This window comes from Megalobrama amblycephala, linkage group LG8, assembly GCF_018812025.1.
Source record: "Megalobrama amblycephala isolate DHTTF-2021 linkage group LG8, ASM1881202v1, whole genome shotgun sequence".
Taxonomy (NCBI): Eukaryota; Metazoa; Chordata; class Actinopteri; order Cypriniformes; family Xenocyprididae; genus Megalobrama; species Megalobrama amblycephala.
Window position 1 is genome coordinate 7226589 of NC_063051.1, and position 27294 is coordinate 7253882.

The following is a 27294-nucleotide window of genomic DNA, read 5'->3' on the forward strand; positions in this document are numbered from 1 at the left end:
ACCAATAACACTAGTAACACTCATTTCTCAAGCACAATAGAGCAAATTAATGTAGCACAAAAATAACAACAGTTATTATAAAAAGGATAGATTTATTTAGAATTAGTCACATAATTTGCAAAGAGAGCTCCTTTTACAATGAATCATCATTTGAAAGGCAGAAATCAATATATATATGTACTATACTACACAGACACAACACTGACATCAAGTAAAGGAAATATGGTACATTCAAGGTGTACAAAAAGATTTTTTCTCAGTTTCAGGTTTGGATCTACATGGTTGTTTGATTTGAGATTGTTTATTGACACAGTTTCAGACCAAATTAAGTTTTATCTACAGCAAAATAAACAGGTCATTCAGCTCTACAGCAGTTCAAGCAATCAGCTCAGTTGGGTATGGAAAGCCTGGTACACGTCAATGATGTTTTAGGTTATTTGTACATGGCTTTCTGGAGGTTTAGGGAAAAAGAACCTGGTTTCAACCAGTTCTATAGAAGAATGCTTAATACTTGTTCCAGAATATAGACATTTGCATTTGCTTCATGTAAAACTATGCCTGTTTGAACCCGAAACAGCTGAAATGACTGAAAAATACTATGCATTCACAGGAAATGCCCATCGTTTTTTGTTGTTTGATTGCATCTTGCTATAGAAAACCTTAAATTCGGTCAGCAGAAACATTCTTTGGAGACAGTCAGGGCTGTGTTTCCCAAAAGCATCGTAGGCCTAAGTTGATCGTAGAACAACTGCCACCAATGGTCTCTACGATCAACTTAGGCCTACGATGCTTCTGGGAAACGCAGCCCAGAATAGTTAGCAAATATAATCAGCAGTTTAAATTACAGCTCAAATGGATTCTGCTACATATAAAGTGCTTCGGTTTTTATTTCCCTTGCCATCAGGGCTTTAATTTTTTAGCAGTACTGGCTTATTCCTTTGCCACACTGAGATTCAGATTCAAATGACCCACTGACGTTAAAGAATACCCAAGCGTTACGAGCCCTCCCGTCCCGTACTGACTTGCAGAGGTTGCGTTCGACAAATCAGAAAGGAGATGGAGAGCGAGAGAAATGGCACTTGATGACATCACCTCACACCTGACATGGGCTTGACGATATTCATGGTACGACTCGGAGGAGAAGGAGGACAAGGGAAAGTTGCATTTAACATTTCTCGTTTCCGAGCCATCTGACAGAGTGAAAATGGATTTCTTGGTTTTCCTAGCCCTTTCTCTGGGGTGGAGCCAAGGACGTGTCCTGGTGTGCTTGTCCAGTGAAGGTGGACCAACCTTGTCATGTTTCTAACTCTGCCCCGGCCAGTGGAATGACAAACACGGTGATGTCATCACCCGAGCCAAGTCTTTCGTTGGGCAGCCGCCAACCTCTCTCCTTCAGGACTCCACGTGACCGCATCAGGAGGTCTTGTGCTGCTAAAGTGTACCTTTAAAAAAAAATCATCATCATTTGAACAATAAAGCAAATTAAAAATGATCATAGAGGGCCTTAGTAGTAAAAAACTGTATACTGACATCTGCTGGTGTAACTACTACAACACATCTGATTCACACATGATATACACCACCATTCAAAAGTTTGGGGTCAGTAAGATTTAAAAAACAAAAAAAACAAAACAAATGAATACATTTATTTAGTAAGGATGCATTAAATTGATCAAAATTGACAGTAAAGACTTCTACACTGTTAATTTTTTTTAAAATAAATACTATTCTTTTGAACATTCTATTCATCAAAGAATTATGAAAAAGCGTTTTTTTTCTTCGTAAAAATATTAAAGGGTTAGTTCACCCAAAAATGAAAATTATCCCACGATTTACTCACCCTCAAGCCATCATAGGTGTATGTGACTTTTTTTCTTTTTCAGACGAACACAGTCAGAGATATATTAAAAAATATCCTTAGTCCTCCAAGGTTTATAATGTTTGTGAATGGGGGGGGCCGCGTTTTGAAGCCAAAAATATTGCATCCATCCATCCATAAAAAAAGTAATCCATACGACTCCAAGGGGTTAATAAAGGTCTTCTGAAGTGAAGTGATGCGTTTTTGTAAGAAAAATATCCATATTTAACACTTTATAAATTCAAATAACTAGCTTCTGGTGGAGGACCGTATACAGAATGCGCAAGTCAACTTGTGGCGGAAGAGTATCCTTTGACCTGATGCACAACGTAATGATGAATGCAGAGGTGCAGAGGATAGAGCAATACAAATCACCGGTCATGGATTATAAGTCTAATAAATAAGTCTCATTTTTAAAGAGAAATGTCAGAGGATTTTGATATAATAGAAGAGGAGCTTAAATTTGTTGCACAGCCCTATTTGTTTTAACCGCGAGAGGCATCTAAGCTAACGATACTCCTACATCCTGCGTCATACATCACTTCAGAGGGTTACTCATTTGGTGCAAGTCGACTTGCGCATTCTGCGTACGATCGTCTGCCGGAAGCTAGTTATTTGAATTTATAAAGTTGTAAATATGGATATTTTTCTCACAAAAATGCATTGCTTCGCTTCAGAAGACCTTTATTAACCCCCTGGAGTCGTATGGATTACTTTTTTTTAGGGATGGATGCATTTTTTTTGGCTTCAAAATGCAGCCCCCCATTCAGAACCATTATAAACATTGGAGGACTAAGGATATTTTTAAATATATTTCCAATTGTGTTCGTCTGAAAGAAGATAGTCATATACACCTAGGAAGGCTTGAGGGTGAGTAAATCATGGGATAATTTTTATTTTTGGGTGAACTATCCCTTTAAGCAGCACAACTGTTTTCAACATTGATAATGATTAGAAATGTTTCTTGAGCATCAAATCAGCATCATAGAATGGTTTCTGAAGGATCATGTGACACTGAAAACTGGAGTAATGATGCAGAAAATTCAGCTTTTCCTCACAGGAATAAATTACATTTTAAGTTATATTAAAATAGAAAACATTTATTTTAAATTTTAAAAAATATTTCACAATATTACTGTTTTTACCATATTTTTGGTATACTAAAATAAATGCATCCTTGGTGAGCATAAGAGACTTATTTCAAAAGCATTAAAATCTTACCGACCCCAAACTTTTGAACAGTGGTGTAGCTGCATTTTATTATTTGCCTTTAGCGTTGCAGTTTTGTGAATTTGTGGGAAAAATGTGTGCACTCCAATATGGCTAAATGAAGTAGTGATCGACCGATATATCTGTTTACCGATATTTTTACCGATATTTAAGCATTTTTCCATAATCGGGTATCGGTTTTGTAATATCGGATTCGCCGATTTACGGCGCCATCTTGTGGCCGTTTTGAGATTTCCGCCATTGCAGCCCGGGCGTCTGAGGAGATCAGTCAACAACAACTCAGTGCACAGGTAAAGTATATGTTCTACTTGGTTTGCTTTAATTAATCAACTTTATTTAACATAACAGACATGCACAAATGAGATCTGAGACATAAATTCCTGATATAGTTAATTTATGCAGCTTGTTTCTAAACAATTGAGACGAACTCATTGAGTCACGTAGTGTAATTCGTCATGTCCTGCCCCAATAAAGACGTAACTTTACATGAATTAAATAAAACAGACATGAATGAGTGCATGTTGAAAATAAAAGCGCTGAATTTAATTCTCTATCTGTTGTATTTGCTCACCATTAGTCTAGAAGAAAAAGTTCGTTCATATTGCTTAGCAACTGACGGATGATCAGGAGGCTTAAGCACGGCCACTGAATGAAACTTTTGACAAGATTATCTTGTTTAAACACCCTAGATTATATTATCATTTACTACATAACAATTATTTCGCTAATACACATATAAATATAGCCTACCGCTTTGTGGAAATTAATTATTTATTATCTCCATGCGCGATCGCGGTTGATTAAGTTATAGTCAAACAGCACTTTGTCAGTTGGCATCCACCAATATGTTATAATCATTTTTGTGCTTTATTTTTTTACCTCAAAGCTTTTATTTTAAAACAAAGACACTTAGTAACAGTGCACTTTAATTTTTTGGACTCAGACCCCTCTATTTATTTGTGTATAACTATAAAGGTTTTTTTTTTGTATGCAAGGAGGGAGTGATTGTTATAAATAAAATGGTTTGTTCAGCTCATTTGTGTTGTAATAATTGTCAAAAACAGAAGTATAACAGTAAATAAATATCGGTTCTGCATATCGGTTATCAGGTACATAAACATGCAAATAATCGGTATCGGTTATAAAAAATCAATATCGGTCGATCACTAAAATGAAGTGATCTCCAGGAGATCTACCTGTGATCAGGTCAGTTATGATGGAAAGATCAAACACTAACCTCAAGGGATCATTGGGCTCACGGCCAGACAGGAAAGTTGATACTGCTTCGGCAACATCTCTATCAGTTGTAACGTCCCATAGTCCATCGCTACCCATGATCAGGACATCATCGGACCCATGTTTGTGCTCAGAGATGTTGTACACCTTGACCTAGATATGAGCATGATATTATACCATTTTCATGCAGTTATGCTTCATTTTTTTTATTTACACAAAAACATTTTTTGGCGGATAAACTGTCCACTTAAACAAGAAGTGATTTGAATGAGTGAATAAATGACCTTACAAATATTTTCACATAAATACCCATTTATATACTCACTTCTGGGCAACAGGATAGGAAGGGTTTGATATAAATGTTGGAGTTGTACACTTTCAAGTCGTGATCCCCTAAACCACGCGTCACTCCAATAGTAGCCATGACACGAGCCTACAAGCAAACACACACACAGATACACACAGGTTGGGTTTTCATGTTTTATGATGCCATTCCATAGACATAATTATTTTAATACTGTACAAACAGTATATTCTATTCCCTACCCCTACCCCTAACCTACGCATCACAGAAAAATGTCTGCATTTTTACATTTTCAAAAAGCATCATTCTGTATGATTTATAAGCTGTTTTCCTTATGGGGACCAAAAAATGTCTGGTATTGGTATTACACTCACTCACAGGTGTATGTGCCATTACAGCAAAAAGGTTATTTTATATGCATTCAAACTTTATCAAACCATTATTCTGCCCTACATCATTCCCATTTGCAACACCTCACTACTCCTGCTTTGTAATAAATAGCTGTGAAAACTGTGGAAAAAGCTTCAGACATCTTTATTAGATTACATATTAGGTCTGTAGCAAATGTAACTGTTATGCAGCTTAAAATAAAATCCATATACAGAAACTTTTCAAGTTAAATAAAAGTTAAACAGAAAAGAAGCAGAATTATTTGCTCACCTTTTTCCCCTCCCCATAAATCAACGGGAACTTGAGATCATCTTCTACAATTGTCTTATACGCCCTAAAATAATAACATTTAATGGTTATGAACGCAATAAAGTAAACAACTTGAATACATACATAGTATATATTCAATCAAAACAATATAGTTTGTTATAAAATAACAGCTGCTATAATTCATCCTCATAATGTGCAGGTCATAATTACCATCCAGTCATTGTGTGGTCTCTGAAGAGCATCTTCTTGCCGAGTTCCTTGTGTTGGATGCGTCTGGGGAATTCAATATGTGTAAACTCATTCCCGAGCAGCTCCGGTTTGAGGAAGCCCTAGACAAAAGCAACACAAATGCAAAGGAATTGAAGATCTATAATAGAAATGGAGCAGTCATGCAGGATAATGAATAAACAGGATTTAGAATGAAGCTAGGAATGGAATGGGAATTATTTTGGGACAATAACACAGGTGACTCACCAAGTACTGTAGCCGCTGTCTTTCACTTTCTGGTGTGAATTCACTGGACATGGGGATGGCCTCATTGTTGCGGACAATTATGGCTCTGTGGGGAAATAATATTGTTTTAGGTGATTTACAACCAATATTGAATGTATTATACAACTTATAGAAACACTGGATGGTAAATAGCAAGTAATATATGTCTGCTATGCAGTGGTGTGCATAATATTCTCATTTATTTCTAAAATTCCCAAGATGACTATGATGGGTAACTGTCACAATAATTGAGTCATTTGGCCAACATCTTTGAGAAATTAACATGGATATTACTGTTGCAATAACAGTAAATCAGAATACAGCATCGTCTCCGTAGAGACATGTCATCTTTTCATTTCAAGCAATAACAATTTACTCCAACTTTCATTAGACAAAAAAAAAAAAAAAAATCAGTGTTTACTGTGACAAATATAATACAATGTCCTATAACAAAATGTCATCACACTCACTAAACTCTCATGAAATGAAAGTTCACAGCTTTAAAGTCAATGCAATTTGGCAAGATTAGGGTACAAAATAATTTATTTTGTATTACTTTTTTGATGTACATTTCTTACTTTTATCTAAAGATAAAGACCATCTTCTGTTAGCCTGCTAATATAACATGCACATTTAATCACTGTATCTTTTAAGGCCTCCTACCTGCTGTCTCCAGCGTTTGCTACATAGAGTTTCCCCAACAAGTGAATTGCAATCAAGGCACAACAGCCACCAGAGATGCTGTAAGATTCTTTCTCCTTCTCTATCAGGTCGTCCTGTTGAGTGGCACAACACAGACTTAATATTTTCTTCTGTTTGCATACAGCTGCACAACATTCAGCAAAATCACACTCTGAAAATCTGAATTCTGTGTATAATGCCCAGTCTTATTGGTGCCAGTAACACATGGATGTTAGATCTAACAACATGAATTCTAAAGTCTATCCTTTGCCGAAAAAAAAAAAAAAAAAAAAGATTTTTAGTAGTAAAAATAGATTAGAATAACTCCCTATGTTTAGAGTGAACTTTGTGCTTTATAAGACCTTTTTCAAGATTAAACAGCAGCATTACACAGTAAAGAAAGCTGAAAATGTGAAACAGCATAATAGGACCCCTTTAAAATTCAATTGGAAGTTCATTGGCTGCTCACAAGTTTGAACTTTCCAATAGCATTTTTAACTCAACTGGCAAAAATAGTTGCCAAATGCTTTAGAAAAATGCAAATGTTGCACTTAAAATGATATATAAATGTAATATTTGTTACATCTAACAACATTTAAACATTATTAAATAAATTGTTTTAAATATTTGTCAATTTGTAACATGACATATTTATTTACATTTGTATTTTTAATACACTGATAATTATTTTCTTTTTAGGATGTGTTCACACTTGTAGTTCGGTTCTCTTGGTTCAGACCAAACCGAAAATGTATACATTTAGTCTTTGTTCACTTAGCGTTCACACTGTCATTTTTAACACCGAACCTTAAGATACAAAAAAAGCCTTTTATGACATATATTTTGTGACGGAACATGTCGAACATCCAAAACAATGCTGTGTGCTAGGCTAAATGCACTCGCTGTATGTGCGTACACATGATAGTACTGTATATGATGGAGCTGACAATGCATGGAAAGCTTATAAAATGTGTAAAGGAGTCAAACGAAGATCTGATGCAAGGAGACGTGGTTCTGACGCCTGTACCGCACTGTGTTGGGCAACATCGTGGCTATGACGAGCATTCTGTCCTTTTTAGGGTCACATCTTGTGACATCATGTCCTGTTTTTGGTTCGTTTATATGTTTTTGGTCCGTGTTGCGATCATATTTGATTCGAACAACACCAGAGTTTGTTTGGAAGCGAGTGGACTGAGACCTCTGTGGACTGAGACCTCTGAAAAGATGGGTCTCGGTCCACTTGTTTTGTGTGCACCAGGGTTCAGATGGCAGCGTTCACACTTAAAAATGTAAAACACTTAGTTTGTTTTAATTGAACCAAACCTGCCAAATGTGAACACATCCTTAAGTGGCACACCTAGTCCTCCACAGTCAAAAAAGACTAAAACCACAGGTTTATCTCATCCTATACAGTTCTCACCATCTGTTTGAAGGCGGTCTCTATGAGCCCCATGACCAGACTCTCCACACTGATGTCTTTCTCCATGTGGAACCGCGGCTCATCCGGGAGCCCGTCCTGGTCCTCTCCATCCAGGCAAGCCCCTTTCTTCGCCTCAGCCTGGAAGGGGCTCCCGTTCTTGGCCAGGCAGATAGGCGGAGGGCTGTTTTGATTTTCTAGAAGATGGGCGACATCACAAAGCCGATCGCGGATGATACGGTGGAGAAGTTTGGATGCCATGAGAGCAGCACCAGAGCCGGCGTGTCCATCAAACACTCCCCAGAAGTGCATGGGAATGCCTGTGGGGTCCTGAAGGGACGAGGAAGAGGACAAGGTGTGTCATTTCTGCATCATTAGTAGCATCGCAAAACAATATCTTTCCTTCTGTAATGTATGTCATTGCTCAAATAATCAGGTAGCCCCGTCCCAAATTTATGCTATATATATATATATATATATATATATATATATATATATATATATATATATATATATATTAATACATTAAAGGTCCCGTTTTTCGTGTTTTTTTGAAGCTTTGATTGTGTTTATAGTGTGCAATATAACATGTGTTCATGTTTCGCGTGTAAAAAAACACAGTATTTTTCACATAATTTACTTATCTGTATACCGCTGTTTCCACTGTCATAAAAACGGGCTGATGACTTCCTTGTTCTATGAAGTCCCTCCTTCAGAAATACGTAACGAGTTCTGATTGTGCCAGCGGTTCCTGTGTTGTGATTCGACAGCTCTGAGCGCACCGTGCCCGGAAAGGTCACGCCTCTTACCATAACGTGGAGATGCACGCGCTCAGTGTTATTAGGCTTGTTTGAGATGAGCAAATTCTGCGCAGAACCGATCACCGGTGATCACCGCGAGATGCATGCCGGTTAGAAATGTGTCCGCGGTTGGGCCGCCTTGCTCTGATGTCATGCCGACGTGTGTCAAAAACCTCTCGCGAGTGCGAGGCGGACGTGTCGGATTCTGCAGTCGAGCGCAGTTGCTCTCCACCGACTGCGCTGACCAAAAGCACGATGGGAAATGACTTGCTGACGACACAGCTTAAAGCTTATTGGTTTAAACAACCGTGATGTATTGATCTGATTTAAAATGTTTGATTTTAAAACTCTAATATCATGTTTTTATGTGTAAAAATAATGTGTGAATATTCCCAAACTCTCTGACACAGTGATCTCTCTATGGGTTATGCGAACGTTGTCATTTATAAAAAAATATATAAAAACATGTCTATAATTAAAGTAAAAATGATTGATACATCTTTCGAATGGAAACAAATAACAAGTACTTTGGGTGTATTGTTCATTATGTTTATTTTCATATAAAAGCAACAGAACTTAAATTACATCCAGTTTATCAGCAACACAGCGCACGAGTGTGAATCCCGCGATATCTGCCTTTGATCTCGTAGGTTCTGATCCACTACGAGAACAGAGAACTGTTCGTCTTGCCTGCATTTTTTTTCACTCCTCCCCTCACTGCAGACGCATACTCTCGGCTGAACTTCAGGCGAGGCTAGGCGCATCTCAAACAAGCCTAATGTAAACATGTCTTTAATTTTACCCTATCAATTTGAGCCGGAATCAGACCCGGTGATTGGACTGCGGATGAAAATAACAGCGCTTCGACGACATGGCGACAAACACACTCTACAAACGCAACTCTTGTGTATTCCTGTGGGCGGAGGTTAGTCAAAAAACTGTTTTAGTGACGTCATTAAAGAAGGAAGTAGAGGGATGTAGTCCAAACTGGCCGTTCGATGTAGGCGACTTCTGTTAAATAAAATATCTCGCTTGGCATTGAACTTTGAGCTTTAAAATTTTACAGATTTTATTTATACTCTAACAACAACATTACACACTAACTAAAGTTTGAAACATGGGATCACGAAGAACGGGACCTTTAAATATAAAATTATATATAATGCATGTAAAATTATATATAATTATATATAAAAATATATAATGTACAATAATTGTATAATTAATATAACTTTATATAAATTTTTAATAAGAATAAAGTTTACATACATATGTATATAAAAAATTTAATATATTAAAATATATATAAAATTATGGTGTATATATATATATATATATATATATATATATATATATATTACACATACATATATATACTGTATACTGTATGTATATATATATATATATATATATATATATATATATATAATTTATTTATTTTGTCAAACATATACACAGCTACTTTTGAAGGTGTCAGTGAAAAATATGCTTCATAATGTTATAGTTACAGCTTCTACCAGTAGGTTCTAATTGGATCACGCCACCTAGCTGAACTTTGACCTCTTAGTTCAAACAATCAGAGCAATGTTTTGAAAGAGCCAAACTGTTTACAGATTTTGGGAACTCAAAACTACCAGCGGTTTACTTAAAGTTGTCTCTGTGCATTATGCTGGAACAGGAGAAAGTATTGTACATTGCAAAAAAATCATACGCTTCCCCTTTAATTATTGACTAGTGAAAAGTAGTAGCAGAATAATCGTGTGTCTGAGACATAGGTCATTTATTTCTACAAAAACATCTGACTGCAGAATGCCACAATGGACCAATCAGTATCAAGTATTTCATAGAGCTACATAAGATGGAACAACAGCATGCAAAGCCTTTTTAAAACCACAGGGGGGCATCTTGACACTTTCCACAGCTTTTCTAGAAATACTCTCCGATCTCAATTTCCTGTCATTACCTGTTGACAAGATTAACTCAGAGAGCTTACACCCACTCAATCATGTAAGATCAACGGTCAGCTGGGAAGGCCCATGGCAGCAGCAAATGTTTGTGGCTGGATCTCTGATTCTAAAGAGCAAGAGGTCCACGTCAAGTGAATATGTGGCCTTGCTATCTTTTTATCTGCCTGTTTGTCTGTATATAGACTCTTGCGGAAAGGCAACACAGCAGATGATAGGATGATGTAATTGATTTAGAGGAGTTGAGAGAGGGTATTAAGTGGGGGAGGGCAACATCATGTGATGTAAGCAGAAGCGAAAGAGAGACAGAAGTCACTGTCCTGGTTAACAACCTCTCGTGAGTAAATACTGCTGGAGATTACCAGTCCATTTCTAATTGTTTGAAAGGACCAACATGAAAGAAAATAACAAGTGAGATCTCGTCATTGAACTCAACTGTTTCTCATACACATCAATGACATTAAATAGGGAGCAAATGGAAGTAAATAGCAACCATAAAGCAACATGCACAAAAAAAAAAAAAAAAAATTCCTCAGAACAGCCCTGGAATAGAAATGCCCTGGAAACTACCCATTATACCCGAGCAACCATTAAGTAATGCTCTGGCAACTATCCACAACACCTTCCCTTACCAAGAATAAGTATACTTCAAGTTCATATACTACAAGTATACTTAAGTAAAGTTCAAGTATATTTTATGTATACTTTATGTATACTAATATCAATATACTAGTAGACTAAATACTTTAAGTATGATGCTGTGTGAGAAATCGCATACTCTCTTGAGTAGGTACTTATTTTGAATAATTAATAACTTCACGATTTAATCCACATACTACATTTGCCATGTTGTCATTATCACGTCAGTTGTGTCACTTCACTGCCATTCACAAATCCTCACCCGTGGCTTCATGGGATAGTAAATTGTCATCGTATGCACACTTCAGAATCTCGCTGGAAGTAGTAGGTCATCCAGGTACTTTTTGCAACTATTTTATGAGTACTATGAATTCAGACATACTGTTTTTTGCCTTATATATAGTAGGAAAGTGTGCGATTTCGGATACAGCCTAAGAGTAGTAAACTTTGAGTATATAACTAGTTTACAAGTATGTTTTTCATTTGTTCTGCAACTATACTACAAGAGAACGTATAGGTATACTGATAGTTTACTAGTTAAATACTTGTAACACATTTTTGACACTTTGAAGTATACTCTCAGTAAACTACTAGTTTTTTTATTTTTATTTTATAATGCAAGTATACTTGTGAGTTCTTTAAGTGACTTTAATATCCTACTTAAAGTGCAAAAAATAATATATAAATAGTAAACTATAAGTATACTACTATGTTCCTATTTAGGTATTAATGTTTATACTTCAATTATACCTTTAACTGTATTTTAACTCTTTGCCCGCCAGCGTTTTTTTTGTTGTTTTTTTTTAAGTTGCCAGCATTTTTGATCATTTTCACAAAACATCATGGCCGCCAGAATATTTTGTTGTATGAAAATCTGAACATGCAACTGTACACACTGTAAAAAAATGCAGTCTCTGTAGTCGCCACAAGCTCCTAAAACGGCAATAAAAACAAACTGGTGCAGCCTGGACCACTTAACATAATAAACATGCTCCAGCCAATAACCGACAAGAATGATTTTAAATGCGCGTTCATGACTGTTTCAGGAAGCATGGAGGGGAGGGGGGAGGAGGAGGAGGAGGGAGGGTCTAGCTAGCCTCTGTTTTGTTTGACAACACTTCAAACGTCAACAGGAAGTTACTCCGCCCAGGATTGCTTAGAGCACCTTTAAGTAGATTTGAAGTGAATTCCTATGTACACTACCAGAATTAGGAACATATCTGTTTTCTTTATAAATCAATATTTTCAAACAATGTTTATAAACAAAGTTTATGACAATATGTAAAACTACGTGGAAAAAGTATTTAATAGGCAACTCAATCAATACAGTAAACACAACTACAAGCCAAGTATACTCAGAATACTTAAAGGTGCCCTAGATTCAAAAATTTAATTTACCTTGGCATAGTTAAATAACAAGAGTTCAGTACATGGAGTCATACAGTGAGTCTCAAACCCCATTGTTTCCTCCTTCTTATATAAATCTCATTTGTTTAAACGACCTCCGAAGAACAGGCGAATCTGTTACGTAACAGTCGGGGTGTACGCCCCAATATTTGCATAATGCCAACCCATGTTCCCAACATTATGAAAGGGATTACACAAGGGCAGCCAGTTAACGTCTGGAGCTGCACACAGCCGAATCATCAGACTAGGTAAGCAAGAACAACAGCGAAAAATGGCAGATGGAGCAATAATAACTGACATAATCCATGATAACATGATATTTTTACTGATATTTGTAAATTGTCTTTCTAAATGTTTCGTTAGCATGTTGCTAATGTACTGTTAAATGAGGTTAAAGTTACCATAGTTTCTTACTGTATTCACGGAGACAAGAGCCGTCGCTATTTTCATTTTTTAAACACTTGCAGTCTGTATAATACATAAACACAACTTCATTCTTTATAAATCTCTCCAACAGTGTAGCATTAGCCGTTAGCCACGGAGGACAGCCTCAAATTCACTCAGAATAAAACTTTAACATCCAAATAAATACTTTACTCACATAATTCGAAGCATGCATGCAGCGTGCATGACGAACATCTTGTAAAGATCCATTTGAGGGTTATATTAGCTGTGTGAACTTTGTAAATGCGCTGTAATATAGTCGACAGCTCATGTGGCAGGGAGCACGCGATTTAAGGGGGCGGCGCCGAGTGTAAATCAGTGCATTGTTAATGATGCCCCAAATTAGGCAGTTAAAAAAATTAATTAAAAAAAATCTATAGGGTATTTTGAGCTGAAACTTCACAGACACATTCAGGAGACACCTTAGACTTATATTACATCTTGTGAAAAAGCATTCTTGGGCACCTTTAATTATACTTTTTTGTACAGTTATATCTCAATCAAAAGATTGAGTACAAGTATAGGCCAAATATACTTTGACTATTCTGTCGGTATAAGTCAAGTATACTTAAGTGTAAATTTAAGTATATTTCTGAGAAGTTCTGAGGAGTAAAAATACATAAAAAGTAGACTGAAAGTATACTTTCTTGTTTTTAGTCTATAAAAAGTATACTAAATAGCACACTTGAATAAACTTCTTTTTTTGTAAGGATTAGAAACCATATAGCAACTTGCTATAAAACACCTGAACTGCATAGAAACTCCACAGCAACTACCCATAACACCCTTGCAAACATACAGCATAATGCTAAAAAATACTGAAAAAACTTTAACAACTGCATAGCAATGCCCTGGCAACTACAAACATAAAGTTTTTTTTCCTAAAATTGTGGTAGTAAGTTTTAAATTTTCTCCAGAAAAATGTAAAGATCTAGTTCTGTACACTTCACTGTCAACAATACAGATCAACTACTGTCTCATTTATTTCTATTTTTAATTTCTCCTGTGCAATTTTAGGAGAAAAATATGAGATAAGTGAGAATGGCGAGGAGAGAGGAATGTAACAAAGGGATCAAGACAGAAATACGTCAGTCTGCAAAATACCAAAGCCTCTCTTGAACAGATGTCACAACCCTTCTTATTCAATTGTCAATGCAATATTATCTAAGGAGACGTTTTAACCAGTAAGACTTGAACAGCTTTCCACTTTGGATTACATGTGTCATTTTGGGGTAAGACGGAGGGGACACAAGGGTCAGACTGCGGATGAGGATCAGAGAGATCAGATTTGTGCCTGCATACAAACACAAACGCACACTTTGAAGGTCATAAGTCCACGATAGGTGGAAACACTGCCTAGACCACATCACATGATCAAAACTATCACACAGGGAAAAAAAAGAAAGAAGTTTCACTTCAACATGCTCACCAAGACACAAAGGCCTTTTGAAAGTGAGCTTGTATTGGAAACTTCAGCTTCATTTACAGTACAGTCCAAAAGTTTGGAACCACTAAGATTTTGAATGTTTTTAAAAGAAGTTTCGTCTGCTCACCAAGGCTACATTTATTTAATTAAAAATACAGTAAAAAACAGTAATATTGTGAAATATTATTACAATTTAAAATAACTGTTTTGTATTTGAATATATTTCACAAAGTAATTTATTCCTGTGATGCAAAGCTGAATTTTCAGCATCATTACTCCAGTCTTCAGTGTCACATGATCCTTCAGAAATCATTCTAATATGCTGATCTGCTGCTCAAGAAGCATTTAATGTGTACAATTGTACAAAATATTTGTGTACAATATTTTTTTTCAGGATTATTTGATGAATAGAAAGTTCAAAAGAACAGTGTTTATCTGAAATCTAATCTTTTGTAACATTATAAATGTCTTTACTGCCACTTTTGATTGATTTAATGCATCCTTGCTGAATAAAAGTATTAATTTCTTTAATTTCTTTTCAAAAAAATAAAAATAAAAATTCTTACTGACCCCAAACTTTTGAACGGTAGTGTATAATGCTACAGAAGCTTTGTATTTCAGATAAATGCTGTTCTTTTGAACTTTCTATTCATCAAGGAATCCTGAAAAAAAAAGTACACAACTGTTTTCAACATTGAAAAGAATCATAAATGTTTATTGAGCAGCAAATCAGCATATTAGAATGATTTCTGAAGGATCATGTGACACAGTACCGATGCTGAAAATTCAGCTTTGCATCACAGGAATAAATTACTTTGTCAAATATATTTAAATGGTACACAGTTATTTTAAATTGTAATAATATTTCACAATATTACTGTTTTTTACTGTATTTTTAATTAAATAAATGTAGCCTTGGTGAGCAGACGAAACTTCTTTTAAAAACATTAAAAATCTTAGTGGTTCCAAACTTTTGGACTGTACTGTGTATCATTCTAGATCTGCAGTTATGCAATGAGGCTGTTCTATATTTTGATTTAGTTTTCAATAGTTTTCACATCATCTGTAAAACTGAGCTGATGTTTATTGGTGGATTTAATGTGACATTTCAGATGAATCACTAGCTACGTTTACATGGACATCATTTGTTTCATTCAGAATTAATTCATTCCGATTAATGAATCCAAACGTAGTGTTTACATGAACGCTAAATAAAGTGATGGAGTTGATGTGCGCATTTATATATATATACAGAGCTGCCTGCAGTTTGCGCATTCTCATACCATAGCTTCTTTTTTTTGTTTTAAAAAGACTTAATTTTTATCGATTTCTGGTCCTAATTAGGAGACGACGAGCACATGAAGCTTTGTGCCATGCTGCTTTAGAGTACGTTTACACGACAACAATGTACTAAAATGTTTTTCCTTTGTGTTTTTTGCATACAGACGACAACGAAAGGTGCAACAAAAAATGTACTTTTTACGGAGGCTTAGACTTTTTGGTGTCACTCGGAGTGTTATGTTGTTGTTTTATCATTCCTGTATTGAATCCATCTTATTGTATGGCATAGCCGCCTGGTTTGGTAATCTGACAGTTACCTTTAGATCACAATTGAATCGGCTGGTGCATATGGCAATGAAGGTGGTTGGTTTGAGGGTTTACCCCAATCTTCAATCCATATTCAACAAAATTGCTTTTAAACAGGCTAGGAAAATGACTCTGGACCCATCTCGTGTACTTTATTCTGAGTTTGAATTACTTCCATCTGGTCGACGGTTCCGCACTGTAAGGTTTAGATACAACCGCTACAGGAATTCTTTTGTTCCTCTGGCTACAAGGCTGTTGAATTCAAATTCAAAGGACATGATTGTGTGATTGTTATTTATGTGGGTGTTTTGTTGTGCAGCTTTACTTGTATTGCCCAAGACAATTTTTCCTTAACAGGGACACATAAAGTATAAAGTATAGTATAACATTGTCAAAACTGTCCCCGTTCACATGAATGCGTGGAAATGACTAAAAACGCTGTATTCGGCCAGCAGTTGGCGATGTCGTGCCTATAGACTGAACACGTAATACACATAGTTTCATAGTTTACATGAAGATGATAATGATATCATTTTCAAAAACTCGCACTTTGAATCCTGTTTTCAAAAGTTTGCATTTTCAGGCCCCCAAAACGCCGTAGTCATGTAAATGAACTGCCAAAACGCATAAAAAGTGTTTTGTTTTTAGTTGAAAATGGAATGTTTGTGAACCTTCCCGAGGCTAAAACAAGATGAAAGTCTAAAGCAAGGACTGATGGGACGTTGGGTTAGCATGACACGACAGTCTTTTATGAAATTATATTCAACAATAATGAAAAGCTTGTTCTAAATTTTAATTGGATTTGGCCAATTCATACCGATTGACATGGTTACATGTGACTTTTCTATTCTGACTACACTACTATTCCGATAACATTAGGATTATTAGGGTCCATGTAAATGCAGCTACTACCAGCTTCTGTAGGCAGCTGCTCTTTGACTGACTTAGAAAAGTGTAGTTATTATGATAGTGGTTGAAAGTTATTTTACATTTCATAATGATGGCCGAATTATGATTTGCCTGACATTTTAGTCGGCATAATGGCCTTTTTTTCCCTAATGTGACGTATATCTGACAGCTTCTCAAACAAGAAAAAAAATGTAGCACGGGACTTGATTTTGTCCATTGGAAATTGATTGGATGGTTGTGGTGTGCTATTGGTCGATCTCAAGTGAGTGACAAGTTGCCCCGCCCTCGTGCCAGTGAACACATCATCAGAGAAGAGAAGAGATGCCACTGCAAGAGGGAGGGGAAGTTAATTTGATGAAATATAATGAGGGCATATGAAATAAAAAAAATAATGTACACGGAAAAATCATTTATAATAAATATTTTTTTTAAAAATGTTGTCAATTTTGACTTCATGATGACAGTTTCACAATCTTGGAAACTTCTAGAACTTTAACTAAAACTGGACAGTCCTTTCATTTATATGTGGCTTTTCTTCAAATGTAGATTAGATTTCAAATGAATGTGCTCAGCAACAGATGCAAGAGCTCAATGGGATCACCAGGGTCAGCGAGCTGAGCGTCCCTCGGCAAGCTAAATCTTTCATAATCTTACCTGAGACCAGTTTTGTCCAGTTCAATTGATCCACAACAATTGCATTGCAAAAGTAGATGTTTAAACGAGTTCATAAATATTATATGATACCAAGATTGAAGCGCACTGGAGACTCACCTCACTATTGATTTTAATAGAATTTGGCATTGGCATGTATCTTGCAGTATTCAAATGCAGTTTTTTCACGTAAACAAAAAATGATGACAGTGACACAGCCACAAAACTGCTTGGCTACATCCTGTTGTTTTCAGGATGTTGTGTCATAGACCAACTTACCCCACTGTCCTCCAGTAACATGGAGCAGCGCTGCTGCTTACTACTCATCTTCCTGACAAACAGCAGCTCACAGGAAGCCTGGTCTTCATTCAGCATGCTCTTCCCAGCATTTATCACCCTGAGAGAGAGAGAGAGAGAGAGACCAAATTGCTGGTGTCATTTATTTATTTTCCAAATTATACAGCTGAATATCATTTCTAGTATGATGGCAGTCTAACAAGAAACATAAAGCCATTATTTCCCAAATCTGGATTATAAAAAACCATTCTCCTCCTAATCTGGGGAGAGCAGTAAGATGCTTCAGAGGCCACAGTCATGACCCAGCACATCTGATGAGATATTTATAAATGTTACGGGTTTCTCTTCAAAAGTGTATGACTATTATTCAATGTTACTTCTACAAATGATCCCTAAGCATAGATTATATAAGCTCCGAGAACAGAAAATCAAAAACTGTACAGCCCAGTCACTGTTTTATTTATAACTATGTACATTTGTCTGTTAAACCATACTCTTAATATACAATTATATGCCCATTTTAAGAGAAAAATTATACCAAAGATGCATTTCAACCAACTTACTTAATGCATACTTAAAATTGGAATGTTGGAGACTATTTCACTATTGTATTTCACTATATACTATTTCAAATGATGTTTAAGCAATATACCCATAATAATCCAAGCATAATAGTACATCATCACGCTTCATTATGCTGTGGTTTTCATTTAGAATCAGCTGACAAAGCCCCACTGTAAGCTACTCTCAAAAGAGGAAGTGTCTCATTGTAGCAAGTTCCTTCTTCTGAAGTAACAATTTCTTTACTTCTGCCACATTAGGTTTCAACATAGTATGATTTCTTTAAATGAACGTAACACACTTAAAATGGAAAATTGCCATTTTTAAGAGAAGCACATCCATTTTGCTTGCAAAAGAAGAAAGCAGAACAAACGTCATTATCTGTGGAAAATACAGAGTAGAGCAATGAGCTAAAGCCACAAAACTGAACTCTTTATTAGCAAGGCTTACCACCACTAGTGTTATTCTCACAGACCAAACAAAAGTAGCAACTAGCATTTCCTGTCTCAGGTGACTGATTAACTGTCGATGGTTTTCTTTCTTGAGCAGAACAGTCATTATTCCTCCTCATGCTAAGCCTCTCTGTCATTTTAGTTGTCCTTCTGAAGGATGCCAAACCCAACATTAGAAAAGATTGGCTAAAGTTTATTTTTAACAATGTTCTAGATCATTTCAGCCTGATGTGTACAGTTTGTGCAGTACATTTTACTGCAGAGACTGATTTGTAAACTCTTCAAAATCAAAAGGTCAAGGTTTGGCTGATTAGCATGAGCCAGTTATCCCGTACTGGTGGAATACTAGAACTATACCAATCTGTAGGAAAAAGCGTTTCTCTTCACTGACTGTGTATTCCCAATAAATTACATTTTCCAAGAAACACATTTCATTTATTAGCTGTTTTGCCAGTGAATATTTTATGATTTTACTGAGTGATTAATCACAGCTGGCACTGGTGGTAAATCAAAAAACTGACACTTTATGGTGTGCACTAGATTCGTAAACTCTAAATGATAAGAAAATCAAGTTTCACATCAATCTCAGAATAGTGTTATTAATGCAGTACTTCAGGCTAGACTATCTAAACAATGTCTTTACGTGAAGAATGTACGTTTCATGTTACAAACATGTTCTGAACCCTCGATTTACAAAACAGATTTATGAAACTGAGTTTAAAACATACACTGATATCAAAAAGTCTTTCTTCGTGCAATAAAAGTGAGCCTATAATCACCTTCATTAACCTTTTTTTTATTACTATATGTATTCTATAAATGTGTATAGTTGTATCTTAGCATTGCTGTGAGCTCAGGATAAAGATGCAGCTTCAATATTGTATAACTAGAATAACCTGATGAGCAATTCTTCACCTCCACCCACTGTGCTTAAGAATAGAGAATAAATGTGTTCCTTTTTATGGCACTGTTTATCTTGAATTTTGCCTTAGTTGTCAAGTAGATTAATAAATCTGAAAAGTAAAGAAATAAAGAGTAATATTGTTTGCACCGACCGATCCTTCAATAGCTACACAGAAATGTGCCACAAAAACTGTTTAGGTCAAACTGAAATGACATTCTTCAATGCAAAAGTGCATTTAAAAAAAAAAAAAAAACTGACTAGGTTTTACCATACAAATTAGGTGCAGGTCAGCATGCTAATTAAAGCAGTCACCAAAGATATCAAAACTGAAACATGACAGGGGAAAACATCTAGATGCACTAGTCTAACTCACTAACTGATTAGCTGATTGTTGGGTGACTGAATGACTAGTATCGACTCAATCCTACAGAGAACCTATAATTATAATTCACTTGCACTCATACATTTATTGACAGGAATTCATCTATTGTGGCGTGGGTGCATGCTGGATCTGTTTGACTTTGCCAGCTTGGCAGCACCATGTTCATAGAAAGCCAATCTCCTTGAGCCACAGTGGATGACTCAGCAATATCTTATAGGGAATGTGTTGGGGAATCTGAGGAGTCTACAGTGCTGCCATTAATCTACAGGCCGCTACATGTCTTTAAGAAGCCATCAGAGTTTTAAAGTCAGCATGAAACTGAAGTTGTGATCATCCTTTCTTCCCTATTGTGATATATATCCAAGTGAAATTGCTTCTTGAACAAGATAAAATGTAGGGCGGGACTTGATTTTGTCCATTGATTGGATGGTTGTGGTTTGCTACTGGTGGATCTCATGTGAGTGACAGGTTGCCCCGCCCTCACACTGGTGAACACATCATCAGAAATGAGAAGAGATGCAAGTTATTTTGATTAAAGGATATAAGGGCACATGAATTGAAAAATAATGTGCAAGGATAAATCATTCATAATAAATGCTGCAATATTCCATAAAAAAAAAAAAAAATAATTGTCAATTTTGATTCCATGCTAACTTTAAAGGGGCATTTCACTCATATTATTCCAAACCGAGAGGCCAGTTGCATAAACTTAGGCTACGTCCAGACGAAGCCAGAACTTACCCTATCCGATCTTCTTTTTTCCTTGTCTCAAGAAATATCTGCGTACACACAAAACCACTGAAACATCTCAAAACGATGTAGTATACATGCCAGATCAGTATGTGGCGCTGTAATTCTGCAATAGAGATACACTCTAACAAAGAATAAAACCTGGAGCATGCGCATAAACCTTGTGTGCTGTATACAAACTTTAGTAAAGCTTCGAAATAAAGCTTTATTTTAATAAAGCTTTAGACTCGGTAGCTTCTGCAGCACGAACACAAGCATGTAGTCTGCTATTATTGTTGTTGTTGCTGTTTTGTGCTGTTAGCGGTGTCTGACTAGGGTCGACATGTGGGGTGATGACATCATCGTTTCACAAAATATACGGATTGGCTGTACACACGAAAACGCAAAGGGCGTCGTTTTCAGATTTATCCACTCTGGGACCCGGTTTAAAAAAATAGCGGTTTCACCTTCTGAAAATGCTGGATTCGTCTGGATGAAACACCTATACAATACAAAATTTTTGCGTATACAGCTAAAATCCTCTTTGTGTGGACGGGGCCTTAGCCTCTATGTTAAAGGTGCCCTAGAATCAAAAATTGTATTTACCTTGGCATAGTTGAATAACAAGAGTTCAGTACATGGAAAAGACATACATTGAGTTTCAAACTCCATTGCTTCCTCCTTCTTATGTAAATCTCATTTGTTTAAAAGACCTCCAGAAAACAGGCGAATCTCAACATAACACGACTGTTACGTAACAGTCAGGATCATTAATATGTATGACCCCAATATTTGCATATGCCAGCCCATGTTCAAGGCATTAGACAAGGGCAGCCAGTATTAACGTCTGGATGTGCACAGCTGAATCATCAGACTAGGTAAAAATGGCAAATGGAGCGATAATAACTGACATGATCCATGATTACATGATATTTTTAGTGATATTTGTTAACTGTCTTTCTAAATGTTTCGTTAGCATGTTGCTAATGTACTGTTAAATGTGGTTAAAGTTACCATCGTTTCTTACTGTATTTACGGAGACAAGAGAGCCGTCACTATTTTCATTTTTAAACACTTGCAGTCTGTATAACGCATAAACACATCTTCATTCTTTAGAAATCTCTCCAACAGTGTGTAATGTTAGCTTTAGCCACGGAGCACAGCCTCAAACTCATTCAGAATCGAATGTAAACATCCTAGTAAATACTATACTCACATGATCTGATGCATGCATGCAGCATGCATGACGAACATCTTGTAAAGATCCATTTGAGGGTTATATTAGCTGTGTGAACTTTGTTTATGCACTGTATTATAGTCGAGAGCTTGGGGGGGGCAGGGAGCGCAAGATTTAAAGGGGCCGCGTGCTGAATTGGTGCATAGTTAATGATGCCCCAAAATAGGCAGTTAAAAAAATTAATAAAACCTGGAGCATGCGCATAAACCTTGTGTGCTGTATACAAACTTTAGTAAAGCTTCGAAATAAAGCTTTATTTTAATAAAGCTTTAGACTCGGTAGCTTCTGCAGCACGAACACAAGCATGTAGTCTGCTATTATTGTTGTTGTTGCTGTTTTGTGCTGTTAGCGGTGTCTGACTAGGGTCGACATGTGGGGTGATGACATCAGAATCAGAATCGAATGTAAACATCCTAGTAAATACTATACTCACATGATCTGATGCATGCATGCAGCATGCATGACGAACATCTTGTAAAGATCCATTTGAGGGTTATATTAGCTGTGTGAACTTTGTTTATGCACTGTATTATAGTCGAGAGCTTGGGGGGGGCAGGGAGCGCAAGATTTAAAGGGGCCGCGTGCTGAATTGGTGCATAGTTAATGATGCCCCAAAATAGGCAGTTAAAAAAATTAATTAAAAAAAATATATGGGGTATTTTGAGCTGAAACTTCACAGACACATTCAGGGACATCTTATATTACATCTTGTGAAAGAACGTTCTAGGGCACCTTTAAGACTGTCTCTTAAAAACTAGTCTGACCAACAGTTTGTCACATGTGGATGCTATCAATATCACACAATGGAGATAGATAGCTCAAATAAAAATCTTTAATCACAAACACCCAGGAAACTACATGCAAATGAAGGAGAAATAGCATAACCATAGGCGCCGATCCCGTGGCGCCGAAATTACGAGATATTCTCCATGGATTTTAACAAGAAAAAAAATCGATTGCTATTGCTATCAGAAACGATCCTTATATATATATAGTTTATTTAAGGCCGTTTCAATGACGTTATTTTAATGGCAAAAGTTGAGAGCGCGTCCAGTGTTGAGCGAGCACAAATCTCAACTCGGATTTCCATCACTCTCGCGCTCGCTCAGATTCAGAATCAGAACTTAAAACTGTCCTTGCCCTGTCCCTAAAATGGTCTTCTTTCCTGGATTTAAAGTTGACAGAAGCTTTTAACCACCTGACTTTCATGACTGACTGACGAAATAACAGTGTAGGCTACCTTTAGGTAACGTTACTGTCTGATCATCAGATTTCAACGAGAGCACGACAACACTCATGAAAAGAATGTGCTTGTTTTGGGTCGAATTCAAATGAAACATCCAGTTGACATTCATTTGAGTTCCCTGGTATTGATATACAATCATAAATAGACTTCTTTGATCTTAATGAGAGAAAAAAACTATGCGAGGGCGGATTCGAACCGCTGATAATTAGAGCACGGGAGAATTTCTGACTGTATTAACGGTAACTCTACCACGAGACCAATGGGGAATACTAAGACAAAATGCGGATTTGTCTAAAATATAATAGTAGTTCGATACTTATATTGTAATGTAGCTGTAAGAATGAAACTATAATATCTTAAAAAAAAAAAAAGGGGGGGGGGGGGAGGGGGGGGTTACTGGGCACCCACCGCCAGAAACATATATCGGCGCCTATGAGCATAACCATGTACCACAGAAGACAACGAACAAGGAACTGAATGAACACAGGACTTAAATACACAAAGGAACTAATGAGTTAATTAATTGAACAACAGGTGAATGGAATAATTAACCAAGGGAACAAACTGGCACACACTAGGAAACTAGTTCAAATGACAGGGCATCCAGGCAAAAAGGAGCAGGGAAAAAAGAACCAAAGTGCAATGAAACTAAACTAAAAACAGAGCATACATATTACACAGTTAGCCAAGGGGGTAATCAGTCTAATTTTTCTGATTCAAAACAATAACTACATTTTTAGTAACTGACTTAAAGTTATGACCAGTCTTAAAGACTAAAAAAAATTAGATGACTAAAGCCGGGGACACACTTAAGGATTGTAAGGCCGATTATGAATGTAATTTGATACTTATGACTGATCAAACACGTCCAGTCAGAACCAGTTGCGTTCAGTCGGCGATTACAGTCGGTGTTCAAATTCCGTGTGTAAGTATTTAAATCTGCACTTTAAACTTCAAAAGGATGCAAAAGCACTATAAATGTATTTTAAAATATTCTTGTGTGCTGCAGTCTTCTGAAGCCTTACTGAAAACCTTATTTTGTCTATTTTGAATCTAAAGAATCAGTTGTTCCAGTTTACAAAGCTGAATGATTTGAATGATTCATTTATGAATCAAATGATTCCATTCAAAGATCCAGCTCACTGCAGGGAAGGATTATCAATGAAGATTGACATCTATTTCTGTGTATTTGGTCTGTCTTCAGAACATATAATCACACAAGACATATGGAACACTTCCATGATGCTTGTATGGTGCTTTTGCATCCTCTTTACAGCTTTAGTGTTGAATTAAATGCAACTGCATGGAAAACAGTCAGCAACTATACAATTCTCTTTTTGTGTTTTTCTAGTTTTAACTCTTAAATACATCACATTAGAAGTAAAAATGGATTGTTGACTTGTTGATCATCATCACTTGTTGACTATCAATCAATATGAGCTAAAAAACGTTAACCTTTGTTTTTTATCCTGTGTATGTGAGCTCATACTAAAGCTACCAGCTAAAAAGTCTGTTTGTTTCGACACTTAAGAGAATGTGCTCAGTTTCAAATTCTGTCATCACGCGGCCCCAAACAAAGTTCTCCTCTTGTTCTGTAGTTAATAATAGATGAAATAACCAGAGGCTAACTGGGCTTATTTCAGTATCAGAGCCTGTTCTCTCTCCATCTCTTCTTCACACTGGGCTCTCTATGTCACAGAAATATGACAATTTTCCCAAAACCACCTAACATTATAGTCATTAATCTGATGGTATGACTCAAGACTGTATCATCTCCCTGGCTTTGATCTTGGCCACTTTGTGCAAGTCTGGCCTTGATCTTCACTCAACGGACCACGCCTGATGAAAGTCAGGTTTCGCATTCTTTTTTACCAATGAATTTCCATGACTTTTCTATTTTCTTGTGATATATGAATTTTAAATAAAAAATAGCACAAAATAAATTAAGCTACAGTTGCTACAATGTATACACTGATAAGTTGTAATTTTACTAGAAATGTTTTATAAAAAAGTTTTCCTCTGAGTCCTTCATCACCCATCACTGACATTCTTCACATTACTGCAACATTTTTGCTTATATCTGAAATCAACTGTATTATTTTCATTCATTAATTATTATTTAAATGTTTTATTATATATATTTTTATAAAATCTAAAATGTATAATAAATCTACATCTTTAAATATATATATATATATATATATATATAATATTATCATTTATTTTATAGCAAACATATATACGGTGTATAGGTAGCATTCACAATGACTTATTACCTTTTTTTTTTTTTTTTTTAAATGCCATGAAAGTCATAAGTCCTATAAGATTTCCCCTGGAAATTATGACTTTAAACAAACTTAACTCTTAAAGAGAAAGTTCCCCCAAAAGTGAAAATTCCCTCATCATTTACTCACCCTCATGTTGTTCCAAACATTTTCTTTCGGTAGCCATTGACTTCCATATTATAAAAAAAAATAAATAAAAATCTATAATATGGACATTCTTCAACACATCTTCTTCTGTGTTTAGCAGAAGAAAGAAATGCATACAGGTTTGGAACAACTTGAGAGTGAGTAAATGACAGAATTGTCATTTTTGGGTGAACTATCCCTTTAAATACCATCATTCAGACATTACTTGAATGCACCATTACTATATAGGGCCTTAGCGCCCTAATGCATCACTGGAGCCCATGACAATGTCCCCAGGTGTCAACAGCCCTGAAGCTGAGCATTAACTAGAGAAATGCACAATATGATTACAGAAACTCTCATTAATTTTTAAGATTTTATTAATTTTCATGACTCTTTTAGGCCTGGAAATCAGGCAATTGCAGGTTTTTAAAGCTGTGTCGTCTCAGATGCACAGGTAATGAAAATGCACCGTACTGTGGTAAAAAGTACTTGATGATAAAGATGCATTCAATGCCTACTATAGTAGGCTATCCTTCGGATATCTATTAGTAAAGCTGCGTGCATAACCTGACATATGCAGCATTTCTCTGTTCAAATGTAATGATTAATTCAGTGAACTGTAAGCTACGCCATCATCATGCAGTTACAACATATTTCAGTGAAAACATTCCAGCTGTCACTAGATCTCTTAGAAGATGATGATGATGATGAGCCATTGCCCTTCGTTAGGAGTGACATATAACCTTCCTCAGCTATGACGTCACTCCAACCGTATCATTATAAACCAACAATTCATTTATTATGCGCATTTTAGACATACTCCCTATACAAAAACACGACTCACTCCGCGTATCCCGTTCGCCACGGCAGCCTGCTGTCTCTCTTGAGCGTGATGACCGGTCTGGACGCGTGTTCGGTGGAGTACTGCAGCAGCTCCGGTGTCAGGTCCAGAAACTCGGGTCTGCTGTACGGGAAGCGCGGCGGCAGCCCGTCCGTGCCGCCGTTCAGCGCGGATCCGTGCTGCTGCTGATGATGGTGGTGGCCGTGCGGGATAATTCCTCCCACCAGCGAGGACATGGCATTTTTAACTTTGCTTATCATCGCAATAAAATATGTGGCATCAGCGGCGCGCGAGGAACGGTAATCTTAACGATATAACCCTATACGACCCAAGCGGCAAAAACGAAACGCACAAAAGCGTACAGCAGTTCATTCGCGATGCAGGAAGCAATTGACCCCATGTGACGATTTGACAGAGAATGTTTTCCTCGTCGAAAAAAATCCTCTCCCTGCAGAGTGTGTATCATCACACGAGAAGCTTATATCCGCCTATAGCACGGAAGATGTAAGTGCTGCCTATACTGTAG

General features: G+C 36.5%; 1 protein-coding gene across 1 annotated transcript; it reads right to left on the reverse strand.

Annotated features, from left to right (window-relative positions):
• Positions 1-72: 72 nt before the first annotated feature.
• ppm1j (protein phosphatase, Mg2+/Mn2+ dependent, 1J) lies at positions 73-27294 on the reverse strand. The gene is made up of 10 exons (XM_048198987.1): positions 26772-27294; positions 17985-18102; positions 7882-8208; positions 6444-6556; positions 5763-5847; positions 5499-5617; positions 5289-5352; positions 4650-4757; positions 4326-4477; positions 73-1442 (listed from the first exon to the last, which is right to left on the reverse strand). The coding sequence occupies exons 1-10, from the start codon at positions 27026-27028 to the stop codon at positions 1295-1297; spliced, it is 1491 nt and encodes a 496-aa protein (XP_048054944.1). The 5' UTR covers positions 27029-27294; the 3' UTR covers positions 73-1294.